The sequence below is a fragment of the Buteo buteo genome, chromosome 1 (assembly GCF_964188355.1).
Source record: "Buteo buteo chromosome 1, bButBut1.hap1.1, whole genome shotgun sequence".
Classification (NCBI taxonomy): Eukaryota; Metazoa; Chordata; class Aves; order Accipitriformes; family Accipitridae; genus Buteo; species Buteo buteo.
This window is the reverse complement of record NC_134171.1, coordinates 50,621,102-50,633,427: the sequence shown is the minus strand read 5'-3', so window position 1 is coordinate 50,633,427 and position 12,326 is coordinate 50,621,102. Positions and strand designations below refer to the sequence as shown.

Sequence of the window (12,326 nt, the reverse complement as noted above, 5' to 3'; positions counted from 1 at the left end):
AAGTGCACATGAAGGTACTGCAGTGCTTGGAAAAAGCAGCCTAAACCAACAAGCTTAAGGAAGATGAGCTTGTTTTCACTAGAAAGAAACTTATAAGAGGAGTTAAACAGTTTAAAAATGATGAATTAATATAGTCAATTAAACTTGCACTATTAAATCTTATTAGCAGGCGAACATCTTTAAAACAGGTTAGGAGTTAAGGAAGCAAAAGTAGAACAAAACCAGCATTATAACAGGAAAGTGTGAAAAATAATAAAAAAGAAACGTGAACAGAATATAGGTTGATTTGCTTCTTAATAGAAAAGAGCTTATGCGTCATATATAAGAAGGGGACAAAGATTATATAGCATTTTAACTTTGAGGAGATATCTCCTGTAACCTTTCACGGAAACAGTTGGAACTTTTCCTGTAGACAACACATTACATTTCAAATATTTGTTTCCTGGCCCCTCATAAAAGATTAGCAGCAGAGGCCTGGGAAAAACAAACAAACCATCAAATCCAGTTTCTTACACTTGCACCTTTCACTTCCACCGCTGTGTCCATCGCACTCATGCAAACAAATATTCTATTTAACTGTAACATGTTAAATTTAAGAAACGGTACCTAAAAAGAGTCCACAAATACATTAGAGGTACTTCTGCTCTAAGAAGTAATGGAAGCTTGAGAAACTGTTACATTAGTCGTACTCTTTTCATGTATTGTGAATTATTGATAAATCCACAGGTTTTTTTCCCCTCATCTCTCAATTCCATTTGAAACTTGGTAGCCCTGCAAACCCCAGTTAATACTATAGTCCTAACCTATTAGGAAATCCAGTTTCTGCATTCTCTAGTGTGACTAAGCCCTGGTAAACTGGATTTTTATTTCAGCTTATGGTCAAACTGGAGGGTTTCCTAGATCTAACCAAAGTGCTACATGCAGCACTACAGGCAGCAAAAGGCTTGTTTGGATATCAAGACTGCTGAAGGACAAGTGCAGGCGACATTCCAACTTAACTTTGTTATAGCCATCATGTTCAAAGTTCACAAGGTCCAATGTCTCTCAGAATACAAGCCAAACTGACAGTCATCATGTATGTATAAAAAAGTGAAAGACACTGGATATCTGAATCAAACAGCAAAAGAGATTTTCACCATAAAGTATGTGGCAACTAATTTGCAGTTTTCTTGGACATATTTGTTTTCCTGTAGATGTGAGGTTGGGTTTTTTTGTTTCCCTTTTTCAATCAGGGAATATAAATGTCACTCACACTTATTAGATTAGTCTCTCTTTTAAACATACAAACAGAGACAAGGCTTGCCACTTACTTGTTCTGTCTCAAAGATGTCCCGAAGGTGTTCAAGACCCAGGCTTTTTAGGAACTGGGTAATGTTCATGTCGAGACCAGAAACTGTAAGAGAAGAAACAAGTCATTATATCCTATGCACCTGAATTAAAAAAAACCAACCACCAAAAAACCCAACAACTTAAAAAACAAATAATCAAGCAATACTACTGATTCTAACATCAAAATTCCAAACTCTGATTCTTTTTACCATCAACTTGTCTATGTCTATAATAAACAATCCACTTCCACTGTGTGAAAGCTCAGTGCAAAGCTGATCACTGTTCCCTCCTCAGAATCAACTATTAAGAAGCACGAATGATCTGTGGCAAATACAGGCTCATATGGCAAAGAGAAGGAAAGGAAAGGTGGGTGTATTTTCACTATGTAATCACCTAGATGCTGACATAAAGCATGCATTCCAGATACTAACCAAAGGGTTTAAAAAGCCTTAGCAAAATCCCCCAGCCATCACAATCATAATTCCTTCATCAAAGTAATTCTCATTGGATTTTCTGCATAAAATCAACAATGAACATCTGGGCACCTAATCAGATCTGCCTTTGTAGCCAGACCTAATCACTGATAGAAAACATAGATGAACAGCCAACAATGCTCCTGGCAGAGCACATGAAAACAGAGCAAGTATCACACACTTTAAGATGCAGATAACAGCTCAAGCTGTACAATATTTTCTGGCTAGTCACAAATGCTTTTCAGATAAAGCAAGGCCTATTGTGATACTAAGCTACTGTACTTCTGGCAATGTAAACTTGTCCAGCAGCAAATGCACCTTCTCCTTCCTTCCTTTCAGTTCCTGCTGCTCCATCACCAGCATTTGATGCCCCTCCTACAGCTAGTTCTGCCAGTGGCCCAGTGAGGTTATCTATACTGCTGGCTGCGGAGAGGCAGGACGGCGTAGATGCTGGTGAGATCAGGGAGGCACTAACAACAGTAGCTTGAGGCTTAAAGCATGTAGGCAAAGCTTCTGGAGGCATCGCGTCTATCAGCAAAGCTCGGATATCATCAGCCTGAAAAACAGAAAGAACATTCAACATGAGGTTCTATTATCACAACTCACCAATCTCTGGAAAGAATTTTTCTTTGAATTTATTTTAATTGATTGCTCTGTTGCCCCATTAAAAAGAAAAATGCCAACTTTTGTAACATGGGAATTCATGGTTGCAAAACCACTCTGATTCACTGCTCAGACGTAGGTGAACCGAGTTCTCCCCATTTCTAAAGGTATGTAAGAATGTACATCTAATTTCATTTCTGGCAAAATGACTTTACAGGTGTTAAATTCAGGAAGACCAATGCAGCAACTTTATCTGAAATCCTTCACAACCTATGCTGGGCAATGCCACCTCATAATTTCTCTGTCAGGCTCAACTTCTGGTGAAGCATTTTGCACTGGATCAAGGATTCAATGGAAAGACTATACCACTGCTTTTGCTATAATCACATCTTACAGTGTTATAATAGAAAAACAAGACAGGAGATACAGGAGAAGCATGAACTTAGCTATCAATTGGATTTAGCCTTTGTTGACTAAATTAAGCAGGACCCTCATCTTCAAGAATTTCCTCCTTGCATGTTCTCGTAGAACATGATTAAGACATCCTTATTTTCCCGCAGAGGAATGACAGAGTTTTTGTATCCCTCATCACAAAGCAGGTTTTCTAGAGCTCAGATTATTCTGGAGGATATTTCTTGAACTCTCCATAAATCAATCAATGGCCTTAAAAGATAGTCACACTATAACCAGACACAGCATCCAATTTGGTTGCATTATCTATTCCATCAAGACTAGTTAACCTGGGACATCATGTTTATGTAACCTTATTAGGCTTTTTAACCAGCCACCACTGCCACCACTAACAAGAAAGGTTCCGGATGCCAGTTTTAGAAAAAGTTTGATAGCCACCTGTAAATCTTAGAATACTGTTCTGGAGTTAGACAAAAAAGAACTGAGGTAATATGCAGGCACTGAGCATAATCATCCTCTAAATGATCCCATTTCTCTAAAGAGCCATCTGATTTTCCTCCTAGGTTCAAAGAAATAATCACCAACGGTACACAGGCTGACCACCACTGGAGACATTTCAGATAGGTTATTTCTGGCAATGAGAGGATTGATCCTAGGAGCGAATCCTTAAGCAGAAGCAAACCTTAAACCACAAGCCACATTACAATCTCAGGCAAAGGAAAAAGCCTAGACCTACGGGTAAAAAAGTCACAAACAGGCACCCTGGAGGTGCTCATCTCCCTCCACCTCAGCACAGCAAAAGCTGAGGACCATTGACACCATGGAGCCATAGAAAGCCATTTAATATGCAGAGCAATCCTCCAGAGCAGTCTGTGGCTGGCACGCTAACATGAACTTACTGTTGCCAGGTCTAGTGGTGTCTGACCCTCTTGATTCTTCATGGTTGGATCTGCTCCATGAGCTAACAGCAAAGCGCAGAGCTGTGTCCTTCCTTTTTGTGCAGCTTCATGCAATGGTGTGAACGCCCATTTATCTGTTGCGTTTACGCATGTATTGTATTTGATCAACAGCGCTGCTATATCCACATGCTGGAAAACACGAGAACATCTCAATCAATGTGACACTTGTGAAACATGTATTTCCTTTTTTGTGCTGGAGGTAATGGTGCTTACAGACCCCTGTGATTTCTCTTTCCTTTAACTCACTTCTCTACCTCCTGTGTCTATGTAGCAGCACACCTCTTCAGGTACCACTTTATACTGCAGCTCCACAGTTACCAGACCATCCACCAGCACACGTGTACTTGGGATCAGGCACAGAATTGTATTTCTGCCAAATCACCCCAAGTGCATAGCATGAGGTTTGTGTCAGCTGCAGGAGCAGACATGATATTTGATCCAGCATAAAACTGATAGAGTTAACTGTCAAAATATTTGTAGACAAATTTGAACCAGCATGACAAATTTACAGGGCTGTAACACCTGTGATACGATACTAGAAGCTCTAAAGATCAATGTGTTGTACTGCTGAGCCACCACTTAAATGTCTGCACACAGAAGTCTTTGTTGTACTTTACTTCTTCCTTGCAAGACTTTGAACCCATCCATGGCAGCACAGATTTGTTCTTTCTCCAATTATATTTTGAGAGAACTCTAATTGATAGAATGTATTATGAGTGTCCTAAGGGGACAACTGTTTTACATGGGCTGTAAAAGTAATGATCTTATAACCCCACGCTTCTATCAATATCCCATCCTTGAAGTCACCCCAGTTAAATAAGACAACAGAAAACTGGCAAATAAAATTTTTCGCTGCCTCTGACCAGTAAAATTACTTGTGCGATACAGTTAAGATATAAAAAAAGCAGGTAGTCAAAATGAGTAGGTAGGAGTGTGAAACACTGAAATTGTAAGCAGAAGTGCAAAGACTTGCCAATAATTTCATTTTTTCTCTCAATGGCAATTAAGTGACTCTTAGCAGCTCTTGTGAAAGGGCTTGCTCTCTGGGTAAGTGTGGTTTGAAAAGACTGATGACCTTATTTTTCCTCCCTGCCAAACTTTTAAAGCAATTGATGCTCCTGTGACTTTTCTGCCACATGAAACCCTACTGAGGGACAGACAGCATGAAGTACTCGGTGGGAGAACTGAAGATACTTTGTGAGGAAAAGGTTGAGCCTGTGAAACCTGCCAGCTATGAACTTGTGAAACCAGTGCTCATCTCCTCTCTGCCTCCCATCACAGAGATCTGAATGGGCTGATGACAGCTCAGAGAGAAGTGTGGGCCGCCACAGTAAAGGTATACAGCAAGTCTTAACTAAATAAGCTGATGGAAAAGCACCAAACGCTGCCTTGTTAACTTCTCCTAGAGAAAGTAAGGCAACCAGATTAGATTGGCATTATGATTTTTTAGAAGTGATAATCAGCTTGAACCAATCTCTTATATTTCCCTGTGCCAATAAGAAATGTTTTGTGTTCACGTAAAAAGTGTGTTTGGGTTTCCTGTGCTTGAAAAGAAAGAACACAATCTTTGCAACAAAACATATCTCTAGATCTAAGCAAGGTCCTGGGAATTTAATGCTTATGGCAGATGCTGATGAACAATATTGCTTGGTATTAGGACCCAGCATCATAAAAGATTTCTGTGTTGCATTTCTAAACCTTCAGCAGGATTTGGAGTTTTTTGCTTTTTCAGACACTGGGATCCCAGACTGACATAGAGAACCAATGCAAATGATGCAGGCTAAATTTCATTGATATGCTCTCCTTAAAAACAAGGTGAACACTGTACTTCTTATTTCATTTGGTTCTCAAATGAAAGCATTACAATCATCTCTCCCAGACTTCTCTCTTCTTGTGTCGGGGCCAGGTAGTAACAGACAAAGCGCATCATGAGACCATCAAAAACACTACTTGAGCTTCATGTCCTCTGTCTGACTAAGCACACTGCTGGGAGCTTCTCAAGCACTGCCTGTACAATTATTTGCAAAAGATCTCTTTCTCGCCTCATCTACAATTAACAGCTGCTTATAAGCAATCTATCAGGCATCTGTGCAACTGATATGCACACAGATGCTTCTTCCTATATGGAGGAAGGAGGGCCTGCCTCATCCAAAATGGTTTGAATCAGCCACTGCACCCCCACTGCAGCAGACAGCTTGCCCAGGAGGACACCCACACCACAAACTCAGTAGCCCTTCAGCACTTCTAGCTTTAGCAATAGCTCCCCACCAGAGACCAGCTGTAACAGGCCTCCACTTCCCTGTCACCACCTAATGCACGATCCCCTGGTATTGTTCTCTTCCTTCAATCCAAGTCTTTCAGTGACAATTTGAGGTCTTTTCTGTTTCAACAGTCACCCCAAATTTAACACTGTTCAGTGCCATGCATCTGCTTGCCTGCATAAAAGCTGTGTTCTAGTGATCTTTCCAAACCACAGCCTTTAACTGCTACAGCACACCTGAATCTGTGTCTTATTTAGATCTGTAGGACTACAAACAGGACTCACAACAGCAACTTAGCCCAACAAGTATTTCATGCCATCAAAACCAGAACTACGTTCACAGCAAGACAGTTGCAAAATAACTGGTTTTGGATATGACTTTAAGGAGTTCCTTGTTGGTCTACTCATGGCAAGAATGCCTGCACCTACCCCATACGATGCTGCATTGTGTAGGGGGATTAATCCTCCTTTGTCCTGGGCATTAACATCAGCACCATGCTCAAGAAGGTATTCAGCTACTTCCAAATTGTTGTAACCAGCTGTAGAAAAGGCACAGGAAATGAAATCAGGTATTAGGAGAGCTAAACTAAACAAAAATTATTAGACAGAAAAGCTAAAACAATTTTTCAACTGCAAAAGCTCCTCTTTCCTAGTAACTGTATTACCTCCTGAAACACAGCTGCCATAGTTAACAACTCTCTGTACAGGCCAATCCTCTGTGAAACTCTTATTATACCAATCCTGGTTTTGGTGATTAACTTCTGTAGCCCTATCATAAATATACAAGCCTTCCAAACCCAGTGAGTCACCCACCTGCAAGATGTAGCGGTGTTGAATTTCTTCCCTGGGTGTCTCTGCAGTTGATATTTTCTTGAGTACATAGCTTCTGCACTCGTGCCAGGCACCCCTTCTTGGCAGCATCTAGCAAGGCAGCGTCTCCTCGCAGTAAGTCCTGGATATCTGTGTCTCCTTCTTTCACCAAATCTAGAGGAGTGTTCCCATCTCGATTCTTTTTTGTTGGATCAGCTCCATGCTGCAAAGAGCAAAGTGGAATGCTACTGTCACAACCATGACCAGAACAGTGCACCTAAGTGTGTCACTATTTTGTGGCACAAGATAGGAGGCAGGTGATTTTGCCAACCTGCAATCATGAAGCAACAACTGTATAGATTAATAGGCACATGAGAATAAATGCAAGAGGATGAGGCCTAAAGCACTAGTCTGCAACACAGCTGTGTGAATCTCAACTCCACAGGCAAGAATAGCAGCCCTCTGCGAGAGCTGCCACTGCTCTACTTGCAACTGAAGTAGGTTCAGGAGCATATGCTGCATATAGCTACACCCTATTGTCACAGCAGGTGCTAAAGAAAAGCCAACTGCAAATACCTTGCCGGTCAATCCTTCCCTTCTCCTGCAAACTGGCTGGCAGAGGTGTTTCCTCAGCACACCTTTCTGAGCTACTGAAGCCAGGCCCCAAGTTTCACTAAATGCCACCCTGCTATTGAAAGGCACTTGTTTCAGAAGGGAACAAGAAAAATACTCATTTCTACACTTTCCAATAGATAACAGCACCATCTTAAGATATTTACAGGTCCTGGAAAGCAGTGAAGAAAACATTTTGGTGGGAAAGTGGAGAAAGTGGATTTGGATGACTGCTGGAATATACCTGTGCTGGTAAAACATGCAGATCAGCCAGTGATAAGAACACAGCACTGGAGCACGGGACAAGGAGGGGAACATACATCTACATACAGCATATGGTGTGAATCATGTCCATGTACAGTTTTGTGGGAGGACAGCTCCTTCCCTCATCACTCTCAGCAGCAGTGGGAAAAAACAAAAACAGATAAGGCAGAGGCAGCTGCTGGCACTATAGTTCTCTGGCTGGCCCCTTCAGAATAATCAAACACAGTGGTCCAACCCCTGCCAGCAAGTCTACCCTGCCATTTCTCACTGAGGATGCCAGCAACTCTGTGCTAGTGTGAGCCACAGGGAATGAGCTGGGGATGGGAAGAGGAGAAGGAACTGACTGACTTGTATTTGGAAGCAGTACCGCAGTGCTCTGGATGTAAAGGGTAAAGAGCAAGGGACAGAAAGGGACAGAGTATTGATTACACAGAACCAGTTCCACATCTGTGGTGCTTTTGGGAAGACAGCATTCTTTGCACAAAGCCTTTTAAACTACAATGACTTCTCCAAGATATGACCTTAGATCCCTTAATTTAAAACTCATCAAAATTGGAACTATTCAAATAGTCTCCAGAGTAAGTATCACAACGAAGAGGCAATGTCTTCTGAGACCCCTTCAGAGGCACAGAAACAAATGAAGGTGGTAATTTTAAAGAAAGGTGATGAAAAAAGAAAGTCTCTCCAAAATGCCTGTATATTTTTATTTCTTTCTTCAAGCAGAACAGGCCAGAAAGTGTACAAGTCAGGAAGAGTCAAGCTCAACATCCACAGCTCAGCAGAAGTGACAGCACTGCCAGCTGGCATAAGAGACACAGCAGGAGAAGCCTGAGGAAACTGCACTGTGAGCATATATCCACGGACACCCAGAGCCTTTACAAAACGGTGTCTCCTTAAGGGCATATTTAGCTCTTGTGCAAGAGTGATTTCTAAAAGAAGGATTTCAGCACTTTTCTATTTCCTGTCGTACATCCATTCACAATCCTTTGAACACAAAAAAAGGCTACATTCCCAGTGGAATCATCAGAAAACTCCAGAGACCTGCAGAGTCTATAAAGTAACACTGTGCTTGAGGGATTATGAGTGCTCCTATAGCCTGAACTAACATCTGTACTCAGCTGTTATTGCCAGGGCCATCATTGTGCCTACTCCACAGACTACTGAATATCTTCTGGTTTCTACTGCAGATGTGTTTTGACTGATGTGCTACCCCCCCAAATGCTTTTTTGGTAATCAAGTGAAGTAATTAATGAGATAGGAGGGAAATAGTGGGGCTTTGCAGCAGCAAATGAAGAGAGAGGTGGACAAGGAAAAGCCTCATCATTTTAAGACTATCCATATTCTGACTTACTCCTATTTTTAAATGCTGTCCTTCAGAGAGACATGAAGTAGGCAAGGCTAAAACAGGAAATAGGATTGGCAAGAAATTCTACTCTAGCACCCTCTTTTACCCTCCCACGGCAGGATATGACCTTATGTTAAGAAGTCTCTCAAACTCATGTTTCTTACTGGAAACATACTGGCATTACCTCATGCTTTTTACAGGTTCTTCCACTAACTGTAATGAATATTTATTCCACAGTATATTAATATGCATTTCCTCCAGGAGCTTGATAAATTATACATTAACAAAACAGTTTTAAATTTCCCACATGCCAGACACCATTTAGGACCCACCCTCAGTTATTGCTCTGTAACACACTCTTGTGTAAGTATTTACAAAGGTTTACTTAACTGCAGTAACTGTTCCAGAAAGGGATGAATAGGATAAGGTGGGGTTTTCATATATTTACACAAATTCAGCTGCTTTTTCCAGTTTGAGAGTCTTGTCCTACTTGGCTAATAGTATTAATAGACGTACTGGAAAAAGTAACTGCACTGATGATTCTTTGTAAGTGAACTGACATTACACAAGAAAGCATCTGACAATTCTAAGATGAAAATGCATTCAAAGACACCATAAAGAACTCACTGAATGTAATTAACTTTGCATTAATGAATTAATCTTCAGCAAAAATAAACATATATACATTTAAAGACACATCTGAACTTCAGATCACATACTTTTAAAAGCAGCTTGCAGATTTCGTATTTTCCTTTTGCTGCTGCTTCATGCAGAGGAGTGAATTTCCACAGGTCTGCCACGTTGACAGAAGCACCGTGCCTCACTAAGAGTTCAGCCACTTCGTAGTGTCCATAAGAACAGGCATTGTGCAAGGGTACTAAGCCACTAATCAAAGAGAAAGTATTAATAGCTACAGAAAACAAAATCCAATATGCAATCATACAAATTTCTAGTAGATAAAACTCCCACTTCCACCAGACATTATTGGTATCTTTCAGTCTTTCTGATTTTCATGGCTTTATTTCCCTGCTATTAAAACATGAATTAAAACTTCACTATCCTCCTTCAGTTCTCATCCATGAGACTTTTAAATACTTAGCAAGCACCAGTGTTAATGCTTCCACAAGCAAGTAACTTTGACGCTGTTACCAACAGCCAAAAACTAAATTGCAAGAATCACTTGTGTTCTGACTTTGGATATTTGAGTATAAATTTCAGAAAAGATATAACACTATACAATGGGTTTTAAGTACAGTTATAAGTAAGCACTGCACACCGGATAGATACAGAAAGATACTCAAACATTTCTTTCAGGGAGAGCCTGAAAATTCAGTATTGGAAATGTTTTAGCATTGGAAATGAATTATCCCACCCTGAACCAATATACTGCAGTAAAAGATCAAACATAATCATGCTATTCTACACAATTACTTTGCAAATAATGCAAAAACCTGTAAACAGTTCATATCATTTAACTGAATAAATAACTAACTTAATAACAAAAGCTAACTAACAGAATTAGAAAAATAACCAGAGATAACCCTGGTATTTTACCCCATGCAATTCAAAACTAATTTTAGATCACCTGAAATAACTTAGAGGCTGCTTTTAAGCACAACAAAGTCTCCAAAATGGGCAAAAGGGGGAAGGAAAGGATCATATGTATTACAGTGCAGAAATGTACTTGACAATGGCTTTGCCAGAAAGATAAGTCTGCCTTAATGGTCTATAAATCCCCCTACAGTGATGTCAGGAACAATGCAGGACAAGAAGAAACAAGAGAGACAAATTTTCAAGAGACAAACATGATGGTTACTGAAATTGGAAACAAAAATGAATAGAGGTGGGTAGAAGTCTCACACTAATAGAAAACAGTGGAGCATATCATGGAATGAAATGTACCCTTTATCTTTGGCATGCACATCTGCCCCATGGTGCAGCAGATACTCCACCACTGATACGCGGTTATATCCTGCAGCAAAGTGCAGTGGTGTTGAATGACGGCCTTCCAAATCTCTACAATTCACATTCTGAGGGCTGCAAAGTTGCTGCAAAGACAAAAGAAGAAACCAAAATCTAGCTGAGAACTAAAACAAACAAATACCCCCCCCCAAACCAGTCAAACAAAACCCCAAAAGAAAAACCCCAAACTATCACCCCCAAACACCTCAACACAAAATTTGATCCATTTATTATTATATATAAATTTTTAGAAGTTAGGTTTCAGGAAATTTCTTCCCACTTAGGCAAAGTTAAAAAAAAAGCTGGTCTAATTTTGTGGCTGAAAGTACTCCTATAACAAACAAGACTTAAATGATGGAAGCTGTATGAAGACATTTGTAATGTATTAGAAAGGGTGAGCCTCTAAATCATCAAGCACCAGGTTCAAGGCCATGTAACTTTCTCCACATATGTTACCATTTCCAGCTTGTGTTGTCTTCAGAAATCTACAAATATTGAGCTTGGCAGTCAAAGGAGCTGCTGGTGCACAAAACTACTGCTGTTTGAATAGTAATATGTATCAGGTTGAAGTTCAAGGTAAGAACACATGCAGAACGGTCTATCTGCAGGATATTTTGCACACAGACCAAGTATGAAAGACAAGATCAAACTTTCCTGTGATGCTGGGATTCCACAGCCTGACCCTTCACCTTCAGATTAAGGCTGGCTTAAAATGTGAAATTTGCTACCTGTTAACACTATCTTTTGCTTGCCTTCTGATTGCAACATGCACCTAAGGCTTGTTTCTACTAAACTGTGATGCTGAGGATCACAGGGTCCACTTCAAAGAATTACAGCTGCATCTGCAACACTGCATCTGAGTCCATCAACGACATGACTGTGTGAAGGACTGAGAGAATGAACAACCAAAAACTCAAGAGAAACACCTCAGCACATGTTAATGCACTACTACCTGGAGAAAAAAAAAAAAAAAAAAAAAGGTTTGCCTTCCCATTTTTTATGATTTACCATCCACTGGGCTCTACTTCCACAACTCTTGTAGCAGAGGCTTCCACAAGCCTTGCACAGCAATACAAAGTGGAAAATTAACGTGAATTGCTCAAACCTACCTTCACAGTTTCCAAGTCTCCAGCTTTGGATGCTTCTAACAACCGATAATCCACATCAGATGTGCGCACAGGTGTACTTTCTACATAGGGAAAAAGATGGCTTAGGATTACTTAGGATCATTAAGTTATATTAGGTTGTGCTCAACATATTTTCCAAACTGGGGGTGGGGGAGTGGGCAGAAACAGTCT

General features: G+C 40.4%; 1 protein-coding gene across 3 annotated transcripts in view; it reads right to left on the bottom strand.

Moving 5' to 3' along the window:
• TNKS (tankyrase) overlaps positions 1–12,326 on the bottom strand; it is a 143,765-nt gene that overhangs the window by 13,303 nt on the left and 118,136 nt on the right. The window contains exons 13-20 of one of the 3 annotated variants that reach the window (XM_075030055.1): positions 12,138–12,217; positions 10,969–11,114; positions 9,786–9,951; positions 6,849–7,068; positions 6,465–6,574; positions 3,716–3,904; positions 2,085–2,358; positions 1,311–1,393 (exon numbers count right to left, since the gene is read on the bottom strand). In XM_075030055.1, coding sequence (XP_074886156.1) covers positions 1,311–1,393; positions 2,085–2,358; positions 3,716–3,904; positions 6,465–6,574; positions 6,849–7,068; positions 9,786–9,951; positions 10,969–11,114; positions 12,138–12,217 — 1,268 coding nt within the window. The remainder of the gene's footprint in view (positions 1–1,310; positions 1,394–2,084; positions 2,359–3,715; positions 3,905–6,464; positions 6,575–6,848; positions 7,069–9,785; positions 9,952–10,968; positions 11,115–12,137; positions 12,218–12,326) is intronic. The other 2 variants (XM_075030065.1, XM_075030075.1) reach the window with 2 other exon arrangements.